This window comes from Anolis carolinensis, chromosome 2 (genome assembly GCF_035594765.1).
Source record: "Anolis carolinensis isolate JA03-04 chromosome 2, rAnoCar3.1.pri, whole genome shotgun sequence".
Taxonomy (NCBI): domain Eukaryota; kingdom Metazoa; phylum Chordata; class Lepidosauria; order Squamata; family Dactyloidae; genus Anolis; species Anolis carolinensis.
Genome location: NC_085842.1, coordinates 136,943,447 through 136,961,012, shown reverse-complemented (window position 1 = coordinate 136,961,012; position 17,566 = coordinate 136,943,447). Strand labels below are relative to the sequence as shown.

The 17,566-nt window shown below is 40.1% G+C and overlaps 1 protein-coding gene across 2 annotated transcripts in view; it reads left to right on the top strand.

The window, feature by feature from the left end:
* Positions 1 to 17,566, top strand: part of cygb (cytoglobin) — a 65,875-nt gene that overhangs the window by 31,902 nt on the left and 16,407 nt on the right. Inside the window, exons 2-3 of one of the 2 annotated variants that reach the window (XM_008104367.3) lie at positions 3,000 to 3,231; positions 4,935 to 5,098. In XM_008104367.3, the coding sequence (XP_008102574.1) occupies positions 3,000 to 3,231; positions 4,935 to 5,098 (396 nt within the window). The remainder of the gene's footprint in view (positions 1 to 2,999; positions 3,232 to 4,934; positions 5,099 to 17,566) is intronic. The other variant, XM_016991325.2, reaches the window with a different exon arrangement.

Sequence of the window (17,566 nt, the reverse complement as noted above, 5' to 3'; positions counted from 1 at the left end):
ACAGAATAAAATACAGGACAGGCTTGGCCTAGACACTTAATGCCCCTACAGATAGGCATCTAGATGTTGGAAAGCATTAAAAACCAAACAGATCCCTGTGCACATGTCAGAAGCAAACGGGAGAGACTGGCATTTGGACTTAATTTGGAAGAAAGCTAAAGAAAACAGGAAGAAAAAAGAAAGCAATGCAGCTCCCACCCATACATACTTTGTTCTGTTTTGTCTTACAAACAATTTAATATCCAGGCCACCCCAGCCCTCAATCTCTCATCTTATTTCTTCCTTTTGCTGCCACACACTCTTCACACATCAAAACCTATTTTCGGCTGGCTGATGAATCCCAGATGTCATGGGAAGGCAGCAGGAGCTACGGTTGTTCCATTCGCGGCTTCACACGGCTTTCCTGGCAACCTCCTGTGTGAGATTCAGCCAAGTGGGAAGAGCATAACAAAGTGGGAAACGAAGGAGTCTGCTTCTCACTTACTCTGTATGTGTGTGTCTCTAAGTGTGCATGGCTCTGTTGCATATACAGGCATGCAGGGTGCTGGAAGAGAAAGTTATGAGCTCAAAGAGCCAAGGTGACATAGGAGCCCATGTGTCTACTTCTTTCTGCTTGCACCGAGATGAAACTGGAGAAGCAGCAGGTGGATCTAGCAAAGGGTTTGTTGGAAATGCAAACAATGCAGGCATCAGGGGATGACCCTTAAAACCATGGCTAATATATCCCTTGCTCTCTAGCTCTGGCACAGAGGCAAAGGAACTGCCTGCAGCTGTTCAAGGGTTTCTGACATTTGGAGCGGAGAGAAGGGCTCAGGAGTATTGCTAAAAGAACACTGCAGGAATTCTAACTTGCTGATGTATTGTCTTTTTCAAGTGCTCAGCCATGACAAGGGGTCCCTGGGGGGTCCCTGCAGACAAGGCTTTTACTGTGTCTGCACTCTCCTTCTGGCCCAGAATTTCACAGGGGGGTCCAGACAACCTCCTCTCCTATTTATAATCTTTTTGTGTTTTCCAATGGCTACTTCTCATTTTCTCTTACCAAATACGCATGCACAAAGTGTTAAGAGGGGAAAAATATTGTACAAATGAGCTGCACAAATATTCTTCATTAGTAGTACTAAATGCCATCTAGGAATGCCCTGGGTACTGTGGACTAATCCTATCTCTCAGTTTTACTTAGCTTGCAGGGTTGTTGTGAGGCTGGCACCAGGGAAATAACTATACACATCACCACCTCAACCTCCTCTGAAGATATTAGGTAAGGAATACATTAAATGAGCAAGTAATCAAGTTGCTTCCATAAAAATGAGCAACTAGCTTGTGCAGGACTATCTTCCACCTTCTCAGCCACTGGATCAGTGGTGATGGACATTCTCCCCCCTTCAAATAGCTTTTATTTTAGCAACAACATTGAGATGTGGTAGGCTGATTGAAAATGGCACGTCCATACTTGCCCTGGTGACCTTATAGCTGAGACTTTATTAATTTTTATATTTATAGAATATGCTGCCTTTCTCCCAGAGTGTTATCCAGGGTGGCTTCCAAAACAATTTAAAATGTTCACAATATTTTTAAAAAAATGAAAAACAGATAAAACAGTATAGAAACATTTTAAAACGCACACACGTTTAGAAAAAAATAAATAACCCCATAAAAAGCCATCTTGTTTAGAGGTTCAAAGCCTGCTTGAACAAGAACGTCTTTGAATTTTGGAGTAAGGAAAGCAGGGAGCTCTGCAGAAGAAACACATTCCAGAATGGGAGCAACTCCTGAGAAGGCTTTCTCTCTCGGCCTCACCAAGTAATGCTGCAATGGTAGTGGGACTGGGAGAAAGCCTTACCTAGTAGGGTTCTGACTGGTCCATATAACTAGATACAGTTCTACCAAAACTGTAAAAGAGATTCAGACCTGATTCACCTGGTTCCACCCACTACATAACACTCTCACAACAACAAAAGAGTGATTCTGTTATATTTATTTATTTATTTATTTAGAGTATTTATATTCTGCCCTTCTCACCCCGAAGGGGACTCAGGGCGGATCACATTGCACATATAAGGCAAACATTCAATGCCATAACATAGAACAGAGACAGACGCAGGCACGGGCGGGCCTCAAAGTCATGACCTCTTGGTCAGAGTGATTTGTTGCAACTGGTTGCTAACCAGCTTGCGCCACAGCCCAGCTGTAGAGGGAAGGAGGAGAGACAGCTGCTTATCATAGTTTACCAGTTTCTTTAGTTGCGCTGCAATGCACCAGATTTGTCTAATGTTTAGAACTAAACAGCATTGTATGTGTCACTGTATGCCCTTTTAATTCTAGTTGCAAAAGGATCCTATAAAAAAAGTAGGGGCCTTCTCCTTCTTTTCCTCCGTTACCTGAAATTAAGCCTTCATTTATAAACATTGCTCCATATTCTGGCATGCAGAAACTCACAGCTTCATTGAATGTATGAATTGTCCTGATTGAGAACAAGTGTTCAAGGTGAGATTGAGCAACATAATATCCTCTGCCTGTATTATTTGGTTCATAATAACTGATACACATACTCAAGTCATCCCTCAATGCTGCAAAAAAAGAGTGAGAAGTATGGATTGTGAGCTCATTCTACCATAGGGATGCAGTTGAATGAGGTTGTTGAATAGAGCATAACATAGCAGGTGAGGTGGGTGCTCCATATTTAATTGATTCTCCATGTAAAGACATTTCTATTGAGTCTTACAAGTTCCTTAAAAATAAACCTGTCGACTTTGACAGTTGCCTGATTGCTTATGATGAAAAGTTTAAATAGAGGGTCACAGAGTTGCCTTACATCCTCTCTTGCAGACAGGGGTAGCATGGCATTTGACCCCATTTCCCTCAACCTCCCTTTTGAGACCAATTCCCCCACCTTGATCTAGAATCTCAATGTGTTTTTCTCAAACTGATATGAATCATCATCTTCTTCTTCTTCTTCTTCTCTCTCTCTCTCTCTCTCTCTCTCTCATTGCTCCACACAGGTTTTTTGTCAACTTCCCATCTGCCAAGCATTACTTCAGCCAATTCAAGCACATGGAGGACCCACTAGAGATGGAAAGGAGTCAGCAGCTGCGTAAACACGCCAGGCGGGTGATGGGAGCTATTAACAGTGTGGTGGAGAATATCTATGATTCAGAAAAAGTCGCCTCTGTTCTAGCATTGGTGGGCAAGGCACACGCTGTCAAACACAAAGTTGAACCCGTCTATTTCCAGGTAAAAATGGTTGACTTGGGACTTCATCAGATTACACTGGGAAGTGTTCAGAAGAAGAGAGTTCAGTCTAACTCCATTCTGTAATAAAAAGGAGTTTTTCCCTACCTTGGGATCACACTGTTTAGTGCACTCAGTTGTCTTGCATATTTTTCAATGAAGAGGTTTCCGCACTGCAGACATTTGGCCCCGTCCACCATCCCTCTCCCACAATTCCCAACAGCAGAGAGGGAGAGAGAAAAGAGACGGGAGGGAATCCCATTTGGAAAGGCAACAGCACTGGCCTTCCCAACACAGGACACAGGCAAATCATGGAAGGAAGGGAAAAGATACCACAAAAGGCTATTTCATTTTTTTTGCAAAGCAAAGGCATTATGAGGTAGCTTACAACCAAACCTTCCTGCTTGGGGAGCAAAAGGAAATGCCGGAAATTGCCCAAAAAAGTTTATTTTGACTCCTCCCTAATTTCTCCTCCCACAAATTGGGTGATCTTAACCTGAGAGCAAGGAGTGCTACTTCATTCGAAATTTGGCAAAACATCCGGAGTCTTGAGAAAAATCAATTTCCTTGCCTGCTCCTGATACGTTGGGAAAAATTGCTGCCGTCAACATTTAAAAGACTCAAAAACTGCACTTAACCAAAATGAATGTAGTGGACCCACAGAATACAAGATTTTAAGAGTAGAACTCAGTGGAATTTAAGATGTGATGAAGTGGTAAGCCTTTGGTAATTAACATATAAAGAAAAACCAAATGTGTGATGGGGTGTCAAGTAAAACAGATAAAAAGAATTTGCCATTCAAACGATCACAAAGAAAATAAATGAGTTGGTTAATTGTGACCGACCTCTCGGTTGTCCCAAATCAGTTATTTTTCTTCAATTATAGTCAAGTTATATTCAAAGAGACAGTTATATTAGACTCTTTTTGCAGAAAAAGAGATAAAGAAAACCTTTGAAATTTACTGGGAAGAAAGAAAATCTAGTTTATGCTAGGAACATCCCTTTCTCAATTTCAATAATGCCACTGGATTCCTTTTATTAATTTAGAATGCTAGTTAATTTAGATTAAAGCCATTGCTGTTTAAATGATGTCAAACTGCATTGATTTTACAGTGTGGATGTACCCTCATTGCAGCTTATTTCAGATTCTATTTTTATATTGCATTAGCATCTCCCAGGCAACCACCCGGTGGCGCAGTGGGTTAAAGTCTCGTGACTTGAAGGTTGGGTTGCTGACCTGAAGGCTGCTAGGTTCGAATCCAACCTGGTGAGAGTGTGGATGAGCTCCCTCTATCAGCTCCAGCTCCACACGGGGACATGAGAGAAGCCTCCCACAAGGATGCTAAAAACATCAAAACATCCAGGCATCCCCTGGGCAGCATCCTTTCAAACCGCCAATTCTCTCACACCAGAAGTGACTTGCAGTTTCTCAAGTCACTCCTGGCATGAAAAAAAAAATCTCCCAGGCTTTTACAGTACTTAAAAACTTGAACATCTAAGGGTATTGCTGCCTCTACTCCACTTATTTAGTTTTTGTTGATTTCATTATCATGCTTTAATTTGTGAACCACCCTGTTAATCTGCATGCTGAACAGAAGATGGAATTCTTATCAATTCAACTGGAGCTTCATGTAAAAATGGACTGATAGTACAATGTTAGGGGTGATGAGAAACCACTTCTAACTCATGGCTGCTGCTTCTTCCAGATTCTCCTTGGCGTTCTGCTTGAAGTGCTTGCAGAAGAATATACCAATGAGTTCAGTCCTCCAGAGGTCCAGAGAGCCTGGGCAAAGATGAAGAGCCTCATCTGCACTCACGTGACGGCAGCGTACAAGGAGGTGGGCTGGGTGCAGTATCCAAACTCCACCATGTGAGCGGACCAGGGAAACAGGGCAGGGTCGGGCTGGTTGGGGTTACCCTCAAGGCTTTCCTTCTTGCCACCCTTCACTCCACTTTCAGTGGTACAGTAGAGTCTCACTTATCCAACATAAATGGGCCGGTAGAACTTTGGATGAAAATGTTGGATAATAAGGAGGGATTAAGGAAAAACCTATTAAATGTCAAATTATGTTATGATTCTACAAATTAAGCACCAAAACACCATGTTTTACAACAAATTGACAGAAAAAGCAGTTCAATACACAGTAACATTATGTAGTAATTACTGTATTGACAAATTTAGCACCAAAACATAACAATGTATTGAAAACATTGACTACAAAAGCATTGACTACTAAAAGGCAGACTGCGTTAGATATTGCAGAATGTTGGATAAGTGAAGGTTGGATAAGTGAGTCTCTACTGTAGTTCTGTAGCCTGACAACAAGAATTCTGCCATTACAACAAGAAGAAAGAAATGTTCTCCTTCTTTCCAAGAAAATACTGAAAAATGCTTTGTAGTTCAGCAATGATTATACTAATTTACCTATCTCACTGTTGAAGATGATAGAAGATTTTGCCCTTAGGGAATACATGCATGGAGTTATCGAAACAATTGAGAAGTTTTTCAAAGCCTTTTCACTAATAGCAGGATTTAAATCGTGGTTTCCAGGGTCATAGTCCAGTGCTCAAATCACTATACCGTGTTGGTTGTCTTTCTTAGCAGTCCACACAAGACTAGCAAATTATTAATTTTGATCCTTCTAATGGTGGGTGTGGAGAGGACAGTACTTCAGTTAGTAAGGATGTGCAAGGGTTTGAGCCAGATCTCAAACTAAAGTCGTCTCCTTTGAATTAGGGGTTTATTTGTTTTTTGGCACTTCCCTGTACTGCTGGTTACCTTCCATAGAAACCAATGAAATGGATCCCATACAAAGTCTTGTTCATGTTCGGTGCTTCAGAAGGAAACTCACTTTTGTGTGTTGAAACAGTGGGTGCAAAAAAGAAGGAAGGGAGTGGGGTTGAATGATTTAAATGGGTCACCTTCTAGACCAGGCATGGGCAAACTTCAGCCCTCCAGGTGTTTTGGACTTCAACTCTCACGATTCCTAACAGCCGGTAGTCCAAAAAAAAAAAGATATATATTTGAATTGTGTTCCTGCTGTCCTTCAGTTCTTCTCTGGGAGAGGGATGCTCATCAATCAGGATCCTAGTCTAGTATTACCCCATTATTTTTCAGTCTGTTTCTTCCTTTATTTCCTCTCCTGTAGAACATAATGTGAGGTAGGACGGCAATATAATACAACATGCCTTTCCCCATTGTGAACTGGAGCAACTTTCCCATTTTACAATATTCCTACGTACATTTGGTTCTAGTCTCCTTCTGTTCTTCTTTTCAATCCGTAGTGCACATTCTGTTTTTCTCCTGAAATTCTTTCTTTTATTATTCCAATTTAAATAATTTCAGTAATAATTCCTAAAATAGTAACCAAAGCACACACTGTGGTTTTGAGCAGACATACCTTTTCCAGTTTGTCATTCTTCTGCTTATATTGCTTTCAATTAATTGGAATCTACTGTTTTCTTATTCCCTTCAGCTATTAGTTTGACATTCCTTTCTTTATATTAATTACAAGTAACCATTGCATATACTGGTAATAGTTGCCAACCTGTCAAAAATGAGTACAAAATAAAAAAGTATGTAGTCCATGGATTCTGTCAAATGCCTTTGTGACTCCAGTTGCTTGGAAGTCAAAGTAAATTTCTCAGCACGCATGCCTGATTGTAGCTAATACCTCTAAAAAACCAATCTAAAACTACACTTCTATTTGTCATTATAGTACCAAAACCTTGTCTGACAATTTTGCTATATAGTTACTTTAAAAATGTCAACATGAAACAGGTATTAAAGGACTCACTGGTTTGAATTTGATCCCAAAAAGTTAACCAGACATCTAGTCCTCCTACAATGTCATCGGAGCATTGTCACACAGCATAGTCTTGGGTTCCATTTTAACCTATTGCAATATCCTCAAAGTTCCAGGTCCTGCCTGATCTTGGAAGCTAAGCAAGGTCAGCCCTGGTTAATACTTGGATAGGAGACAGCCCAGGAACCCCAGGTGCTCTAAACTATATCACAAAGGAAAGAACTGAGAAAACTGGGTTGTTGTGAGTTTTTCAGGCTGTATGGCCATGTCCCAGTAGCATTCTCACCTGACGCTTCACTTGCATCTGCAGCTGGCATCTTTAGAAGTTCTGTGAAAATGCCAGCCACAGATGCAAACAAAACATCAGGAGAGAATGCTACTGGAACATGGCTATGAAGCCCGAAAAACTCACAGCAACCCAATGATTATGGCCATGGAAGCTTTTGACAACACATTGAGAAAATTACCTCTGAGCATCCCTTGCTTAAGAAATCCCAGTGAAATGTGTGGGACCATCACCATAAATTGGCAGGCAACTTGAAAGCACATAATCTATATGCACACATCCTATTTTAGCTGCCAATGATACTGTCTATGAATTGTAGTTTGGTTAGACAAAGCAGAGAAGCTCCCTAGTTGAGAATTTGAGTTCCCTGCCCTAAAACAACTATTTAATGGGAAGGAAAAGTGAAAGTGAAACCACAGTGCTATGATTGTTTTGATGAGACTGAGTCTCTGGTACTCTGCAGAATCCCACAGCCTGCAATGACCAAGAACAATCCCAAGTGTTGTCTGTGCAATACCTACATTTAATGTATATGTGACTGATTCTAAAATAGTCTAGCCTTTTCCTGATAGGACCCTAGTGAAAAAATGAAATGCTTCCAGGCTATAATTCATGGATAAAAAGGCAACTCCTTTCCACTGAGTCATCGAGCTTCATCGCTCTGCAAGCCCAGAGATATTTTTGCTCTTTGCTGTTGCTGATTCACTTACATAATTTCTGAAGCCTGTGATTCACCTCAGTTATTAGTCTAGATTCTAGGTGGGGAAGAGCGTCAGATCTGGCCTATTTTCAGACAGAGCTCAGGGATATTAGAAGAATATGCTGGGATTCCCTTTCTAGTCTTGATTCATCCTGAGCTAGAACAAAGGATTAGTCAGACAGATTGATGCAGAAAGGAAAGGGGTTTGCCAAGGATCTGGAGATTCTCCCAGAGGCAACCCAGTCTCAGCAATGAATCAGCAAATCGTAGGCAACTGAGTGCTTACCCAGGCATGGATATAAAACAGGAGTCGGGGAGAAAATGTGTCATGATGGTATGCCATTATTTGCTTCTTCAGAGCTATTAGAAAATGTCTGTTTTAGATGGCTAGAAGAATTGCTTCATGGATAACTATGTGGCCATTACGTGTCAACAGAATAATGATTGCTCACTGTGAAAGGGAAATGTTTTACTCAAGGAATAGACAGCTCCCTTTCTTCTCCCTTTGAGGATTTCCTGTGAATTACATTCCTTTAACAAGAATTAGGTGAAACATAGATCTGTCTAAATGACAGTTATGCGAATATATGAGATGCTTCAGCACACTTTCATGTGAGCCATTAACTCTCTATACTTGTTATATAGTCAGCCCTCCACATTCACTAGAGTTAGTAGTTCAGAACCCCTGCAAAACTGGGAAAACCACAAATTAAAAATGTGCGATTTTTTTTACCTAAGATAATATCTTTCTAGGAATCTTTTAGTCCTCTGGCATGACTTTATAGTCAACTTCTACCAGAATTTGAGCACAGAGTCACACAAAGGGATTTATAGGCTGCTGCTTGCATTCTTGCTCAGCGGTCTTTTTATTATTAAAATGAAAACACAATAAGGAAAACAAAACAAAACAAAACATCTATAAACAATTAATACACCTTAACAAACCCACGCCACCCCTTCAGCAATCTCCTTTGAATGTTCACTTTAATGTGGACCTTTAGCCCACTCTACTTGATAAAGTAATATATATGGCACACAAAATGCTACAATAAAATAATGTTGCCATTGTGCGTCTAATAGAGTTGTAAATGGACAGTAATGCTTTCTTCAATGTACGCAGATATTGCAACACAAAGAGCAAACAAAGGATTCCACAAAAGCATTCCTTCAGACATTAATTGGTTACTTAACCTTCAGTTAGAATTCTGCAATAATATGAATTCCCTCATTCTCCATCTAAAGAATGGATGTTGGTACTGTTCCATTTGGGCAAAGGCCCAAAGGGGATGCTAGACAGAGAAGAATACTCCATTTTACCCAGGGGGGGGGGGGGGTTGAAGGAAGAAATCAATTTCCCATTTCCCCCGTTTTCACTGGTTATGCCCCCTCTTAACTTCCCATTTCATAAACGAGAAATGTTTCCACAAAGGCAACATGGGTGGGGGTAATAATAGGAAAACAGAGGAAAATGGTTGTACTCCTTCAAACCCACCCCACCCCCTGGTATAATGGATTATCCTTCTCTCCAGATAATGCAACAAAACCCAGATGATTTTTGATAATAATGAGAGGTAAGAAATCATCCATGAATTTAGGAGAAGGTTGAGCTAAACTGATATCGTAATCAAATAAGCTTCCACACAGCTTAATCTGTTGTAAGAACAGGAAACTGCATTCTTTAGTCATGTCAATCTGGAATTTACCCAAAATCCATTTCCAACATTCATACAAAATTATTTAGAAGGACGAAGAAATAGGGAAACAAGTGCTTTTCCTAGATTTGTATCATAGCAATACTAGCGACAACTGGAGACCTCGCAACCTCTGAGGATGCCTGCTATAGATGTAGGCGAAAGTCAGGAAATAATGCTTCTGGAACATGGCCATACAGCCTAGAAAACTCACAGCAACACAACTGGATAAGTATTTAGCGGAATGTCCTTCTAGCATATTATCTGTCAGCGGGATAGAATCCATTCCACAAACACTAACTTTTGTCTGTTGGAAGCATCCATATGACCTGAATCTAGCTGACCTTGTGGGCTGACACTCAGTGTTTGTATACTTGGTGTTTATAACTTCCACTAATGGAAGTTTTAAAAGTGTTCCTCCTGACTTGGGTTCTTTCAAGATCTGTTGGAGTCTGAAGAAGAAAACAATCTTGTCAGAATCATCCTATTCTCAACTTTCATTCCCGCCCCCATTTTAAGTACAGAAATAAATAACTCACTCTCATATAGCAGTACAATCAGAGATATACTGGCTTGATTGACAAATGAAAAAAAAAAAAAAGAAGTGCCAGGAAAAAGACAATGAAAACATACATGTAATACATGGATTTAAAACATACCAGAAGCTTAAATAAGCATAAGTAGGTTGATCAGCAATATCCTGTACCAGTCATATCAACATAATTATTGCATTAGGTAGTTCACTAAGCACCTTATATTACAAGACTGAACCAGAAGTTAATTACCTACATCCAAGACACATCAAAAATAACAAAGATAAAACAAGACTAAACTTTAGAAAGCTCTTTAAGTGACACAGAGCCCCTCTCTCATTAAGAATCCATGGCTGGAGCCAAGAAGAAGGTCTCCTACATTCCTACAGTAAACTCTCCTCCTTGTGCAGCAAATGGTTGTCCTTGTTGCCTCTAGGCAAAATGCAGGCAAGATGGAAACCCCTATTTCTGGGGTGATACACAAGTCCCTTTAGCAATAACAGCAGTAGTAATCCTTTTATGAAAAGGAAGTGAAAGCAGCCACGCCCTGATACGAACATTGAATGTCTTCTTCTCTCATGGTTCAGTTTGCCTGTTCCTTCCCAGTCTTGCCATCTGGTCCCATCCTTCCCTGGTATCTCTCTTGAGATCTGCTGATCACACCTGGTGAATGAAGAGGGCAGAAAATGGGATGTCACTAGAGCAGAGCTCAGAAGTAATGAGCCACAAATGAAATAGCTACCAGTAACTAGTTACTGCATGGAGTACCAAGGAGAAAATTGCAACCTATTCCAAAAATAATGTATTGAGTAAGAGTGAAGTTACTTTATTGAAGTAATGAGTACTTTTTGGAATTAATCTCAAATGTGACTAGGGGCATTTGACTCATTTTTTCAAGTTTCATGCCATTGTCTTTCATGCTGTTGTCTTATTATAAGTATCCCTCATCTCAAAAAAGTAACTAGAAAAAATAACAAGCAACACAGTATGTTACTTCTGAAAGACTGGAACGAATAAGTTAAGGGCTACTTTTCCAACATTACAATAAGTAACGGCATCACATTATTTTTAAAAAGTAACTTCCAAAGTTCTGGGAGAGGGATAGATAAAAGGATCTGCAGCTGCCCTGTCCCCTGCCTCAAGTGGGAATTTAAAGTGACATCCATCTATTCAAAGAGACAATGTGGTCTAGTGTAGGACCAGATATGAAGTCCATGCCATGGGACTCCATTGGGTGACTTCTGGCAAGTCACACTCTCTCAACCTCTGAGGAAGGCAAAATCAAACCTCCTCCTGAGCAAATCCTGCCAAGAAAAACTTATGATAGGTTCTTCTTGGTTCACCCTAAGTTCAAAATGATTTGAAGACACATAAAGACAACAGTGACCGATACAGCCATTGTCAGTTTCTGGAATCAACTTATTATTGTAGACTTAAAACTGAGAGAGGGCCATGAGGAAAGTCAGCTTTATAATTTCAGTCTGACAGGGGCACCAAAGGCCAGTGCTGAAGGACACTGAGTCAAAATAGGTTGTTTGCTCCAGCCCTGAAATGTGCAATATTATCTGGAAATATTCTCTACCCCTGAGGCAAAGAACCAAAAATTCCTAAGTTAAGTTATTAACACTTTGATTGATTTCAGACTGCAGTTACAGGGGACTGCTTTTCAGTTTATGAAATATTTTGCTTCTCTCAGTTCATGCAAGGATAGGCGATGTGTACTCTTCAGGGTGCTTATGAGTAATCTTCAAATTGTTTTTAAGAAAAGTAAATATGAAATGTTATTTTAAAGTAAATGTGTAGCCTCCCAATTAAAAAATTAAAAAGCAGCATGTTTTGAGTATCAGAAGAAGCTATAGTATAGCTCTCCCAAAGATGTCATATGAAGGAAAGCCTGTTTGGAAGCAGTAACATGCATCCAGATGGAAGCTCACATAATTGAATGTTGATTCCTTAACAACTATTACCATTGCTAGTATCTTACTGTTAATACTACCAAGATGCATTCCTCTTCTATCTCTTCCATCCCCATATTTTGGACAAACAACTCTAAGTACTGTTTGTGGCAACAAGTTGCCCACAGTAACAAACAGAACATTGAGCCAGAAAGAGCTAACGTGGTAATGTTTTAATGTTAATTTAGAGCGGGAAGAGCTGTCAGAACTCGCCACTCTGATAGTGAACACTTAATGCTTCACTGATAATGACCTCTGATTTTAGGATAAATTGCCATTCTTGGTTGGTCCTCTAGCACCATTTCCAAAAGGCAGAGGTGCAGAAGTTATCTTCAAGTACTACTTGCTCCTTGAAACACCACCCAAAGCACACTTGTGATTTTTAAAGCAAAAACCCCCCCAAAAACCATGTAATTGTGTGAATTCTTCATCATTATGAGAATGATAAAGCCCCAGACATTCTAGGGGCTAAGGTGGGAATCCCAGTGAGGCCCTGAACCAGTAACATGTTCTCATGTTGAGATATTCCAAGAGAAACCCTGTTATGATTCCATCTAAATTCACAGCAGGAGTAGAGGGCTGTAAGACAGCATGGCATCAAGGAACTCTGCAGGCTGTCTCCAGCATTCACAGACTTGTCTGGACCACGTAAGACTCCCAAGGGATTTCATTCATCACCCTGAAGGTTGTTGACATGGCAGTCTTACAAGAAAGAGAATAATGTAGGTCTCCAGAAGACCCCTGTGACTTTACAGCAGGGTTCCAGCGTCTAAGAGGTGCCAAGATTTGGGTGCCTTATTGATGTTCTCCCTACTGTGTAAAAGCTGCATATCTTTGAGCAGCTCTGATATGGTGGTGATAATGTTGAAATGAACCATCCATGTGTGTGAGGGCTAAATATGTGATTCTCCCCATGGGGTCAGCAGTGGTCTAAGAGGAGAGGGCTGATTATGTGGGAAAGACCCACCCAAATAGTCCCATCCTCAAGACCGGCCTACTTAAACCATATTTCAACCTCTTGCCGGGGGAAAAATAAGCTCCTGTGTGGCTAGGAGACCAATGAAAACACTCTGGAAGTTGTTTACAGCTGCAGAGTTAGGAGAATAGGAATGAATGCACAGAAAAATGATATTCCATGGCCACTCAATATTGATGCCAAAATGATGGGAGATGTCTCCAGAGTCAAAGTATTTCATATATACCATATACACAAATGTAAAAAGTGTAATATATTTGAAAATACTGGCTTCCCTGTTCCTGGTTGTTGTTACCATGAATTCTAAACCTCCACAAGCACATTATAAACATGAGATAAAGCTTGGGTTTATTGCTAATATTTTGTAGCTATATACACATATTTTTACTAAATGGAGTGCAGATGCCTATAGCTGCCATCCTTTGGGTGATAACCCAATAAGCAAAACTACAAGTCACTTACAAATATTAGAGTCCATCCCCTCTTCACTTTCTCCCTGTGTCTCCCTTCCTCAAATCCAGTGTGTGAGAGAGTTATGATGTGAATGTATCAATAAGACATAACAGACAAGCAGCCAAAAAGCAAATAAATTTAAGAAAAAAGGAATTAAAAGTTGGAGGAGGGAAGAGCAGAAAAGAAGAATGAATCTTGGCTCAGCTTGTAGTTCTCTCTTAACACACACCCAGACAGCTGCTACATGTTTTCTCCAGGTCTCCTATCTGGATCCCAAGCGTTCTCTGACTTCAAAAGCAACAAACATTTCAAAATGAAAATTCTTGGAAACTGGATTTCATTTATCTCTTCTGTTTCCCATGTGCTGAGTAGATATGTTGTTGATATGTTTACTCTGCTTGATGCTTTGCATAGTTTTAGTGATTTGAATCTAACGTACTTTGACTTGAACTAATTAGATTGTCCAAGAACCCATAGGCTGCAATTACTCAAGCAAATTACAAGGTTCTAGCAGCTAAAAAAACATCCCTCAAATGTCTGTGCAAGACAGAAAGGAGCTGGATTTCCATGCATGCAATGCTTTATGACATGAACCTTTATGCCCATAGCAAATAACCCTAGGTGATGGGCAAAGGTGTATGCTAAGAAATGAGGCACTCATAATTGTCCAGTTGTGTCAGAGATAATTAAGAATAGCCTTTTTTCTGCCTTATCAGATAGATGAGGTGTGGATTGGATTTAACTCTCACTGACACTGTCAAACAACTGTTTGTAAGATTACATATTTGATGGGAAAACATACAATATGTGTGAAGTATAGACACTGCTGGACCTTTGTAAGTGTATTTTTGATATAATATAGTTTTTAGGCTCTAGGAAGGCCTATGTGTCCTATGTGAAAACTAAAGGCTAAAATTGCCATCGCATTTTACAATTCCGAATGAACTGAGTTCACCTGTTCAAAAGCATGTTGAAAATAAAACTAATGTTGGTTTATACTGGTGGACACCAAACAGTGTGTTTATGTTACACATTTTAAAATCAACAATATTGCATTACTATTTAATTTCTCAGCTCAGTACAAGACATACAGTATGTGGACTCACAACAATGAAACTGGCCAATGTCTTGCTTCAAAATCCATCACTCAAAATGTGAATTTTCCTCTTACTGATATCTCAATAGGCCTTTTTCCGAGAAACCTCTGGAGGTTGTTTATCCTTCATGTGTGTGTGTCCACGTATACACATGCATTCATATTTATGTATTTAAGGCTGCTAAAGTTTAATCTCCACCAATCCTGTGGAGATTAAAGTCCAGACCCCATTGATTGGTTGCATAACACAAATTCATGACAGCATAGCTATGCCAGCGTTATACTAATGTGGAGATGCACTGTGGCACAATCAGTTGCCCATGGAGGGGGCAGTATCTCTTGTCCTTGTTCTTCTCTTCTTCCAAAAACACAAATAGCCACAGAATCTCCAGATGTTCTCAAACGGGAGGTGGGATTGAGCTCAGGAGAAATAGTCTTCTGAGCTCCTGATGCACATGGAAACGGGAGAAAGTGGTGATTAACATGTGGGATGAGATCTTCAAGAATTGTGCTTTGTGTCTCCTTGAGAGCAAGAGGCTTGAGAAAGAAAGCAAAAGAGCCCATAGCCGTAGTGTCTGTATTAAGAACAATGCCTTGTGTCTCCTCTATGGATGGTTGAGTTAGAGGCAAGAGGAGGCAATCCTGTGCGATGGGGGTAAGTAAATTCTCCATCTTCTTTAAAGATGAAACTCCATGCAAAGAAGATTATTTCCCCCACTTTCCTTCATTTTCCCCCATTTTCTCCAGTTCCATCTGATGAATTCCATGGTTGCCAACTTTATTTTTCTTCTGCTTCTTCAATTGTATCTTTCAAATCTTTCTCCTTGATAGCGTTATCCATCAATGTGCAGTTCATTATAAAGTCTGAACTAAAGTTTTACATGTAGTTCTTTATCAGATGACATTCCTCAGGTATCCCTTGCCAGCTCTTTCAGTCCCCCTCACCCTTGTTTATCTGTATCTTTTTCTTCCTTCTGTCCAGTAAGCAATATGTTGGCATACAAATAATTAACCTTTTGCCTCTGCAATGGCTCCTCCAGTTAGCAATTTCACAGCCTGTTGTTTTCCATGCAGTTGCACTTCCAGACACAGCAGGCTCTGCTTTCTCAAAACAGACTGACCCTTTTATGATCTTCTTTATCTGCAACACACATATTAAAATAATTAAATTTCCAGTTTTACAAAAGTTAGTTTCATCATTTGCAATTTTTATGTTCTTTATTGACTTTAGAGCTTTGTTGTCCCTCCTTTTTTCTTTTTACAGAAATTTATAAAGTTGTATCTTTTCAATCTACAATCTTTAAGTTTCCTCAGTTTCTCACCTAAAAAGCTAACTAAAGCCCTAAAGATGTTAGTACTAATGAAGAAATAGTTGAAAAAGAAAGCATGGTGGTGATTTTTTGTCAAATAAGCTTGCAAACAGCAAGGTGACTTAATGGGTTTTGTCTCCCCTTAGTTCAATTCAAATAACAAATAAGTCACCAGGAGTCTAATAGACACATGTGAATGATCGTCTTCTCCTTTTGATCCAGGGAGAAAATCAGCAGTTACTGCTTTCCTTCAAATTTCTGGTTTTTAGTGGTCTTTCTTGATGCTCCAAGGTACAGACTCCAAGATGCAGGTCAACTACAGCTGCACCCAGAAGTCATTAATAATTACAGAACATTTTAAATTGGACCCCCAGTGGTGCAATGGGTTAAACCCTTGTGCTTGCAGGACTGCTGACCGAGAGGTTGACAGTTCAAATCTGGGGAGAGTGGGTGAGTTCCCTCTGTCAGCTCCAGCTCCTCATGCGGGGACATAAGAGAAGCCTACCACAAGGATGGTAAAACACCAAACATTCAGGCGTCACCTGGGCAACGTCCTTGCAGACTGCCCATTCTCTCACACCAGAAGCGACTTGCAATTTCTTAAGTCGCTCCTGACAAACACAAAAATTAAATGTGAAAAATGTTTTAAAATACGAGTAGTTGTTACTGAAAACAGATTCCAATTAATGCATGGTGATAAGCAGAGATGAACTGCACATAGTTGAATCTATAAAATTTCACTAATTCAAAAGATGACTCCAAATCTGTATTCAGTCAGATTAGTTAACTCTCCAGCAAGGGTTTTGCTGTTATATCAAAACTTGCTTTCTCCCAACTTTAACTACCAAATATAAGTCGACCTGCTGTATAAGTCAAGGTCAGGTTCTGGGGGCAAAATTACATGTATTAATATGACCAAGGATAAGTTGAGGGTTATTCTGTGGAGAGGGGAAAGTGCCAGTGCCACCTCAGAGGGACATCACCCTCACAGGTATTCAAAGAAGCCTTTCACTACTCAGAGAATAGGATGGCATATTTTTTATATAAAAGAAAAGGTACAGTATTGACTTTGATCAAAAATGGAACCATTCCTTTATCTCAGTAGAGAGGCAAAAGATAATGATTCAGTCCACCCCGGGAGAATCTAAAAGAAGCACCGGCTCACTCTACTCTCCTGGCATTCCTTTGAGGTCAGAAGTGGCACTGCAGCAGAGAAACTAGAAGGGCCTGGTGCTGCTTTTGGGTTCTATAGGACAGCCTTTCACCAAGGGGGTGGTTCATTTAAAACAGCGGTTCCCAACCTTTGGGCCTCCAGTGTTCAGTGTGGGACTTCAGCTCCCACACTTCCTAACAGCTGGTAAGCTGGTTGGGATTTCTGGGAGTTGAAGTCCAAAACACCTGGAGGCCCAAAGGTCGGGAACCACTTATTTAAAAGAAGAGTAAAGGTATATTACATAAATTGACCTAAAGATAAGTCAACCTAGATATTGGGGTTGATGTTTTTTCCCTAAAACTTCTAGACTTGTATATTA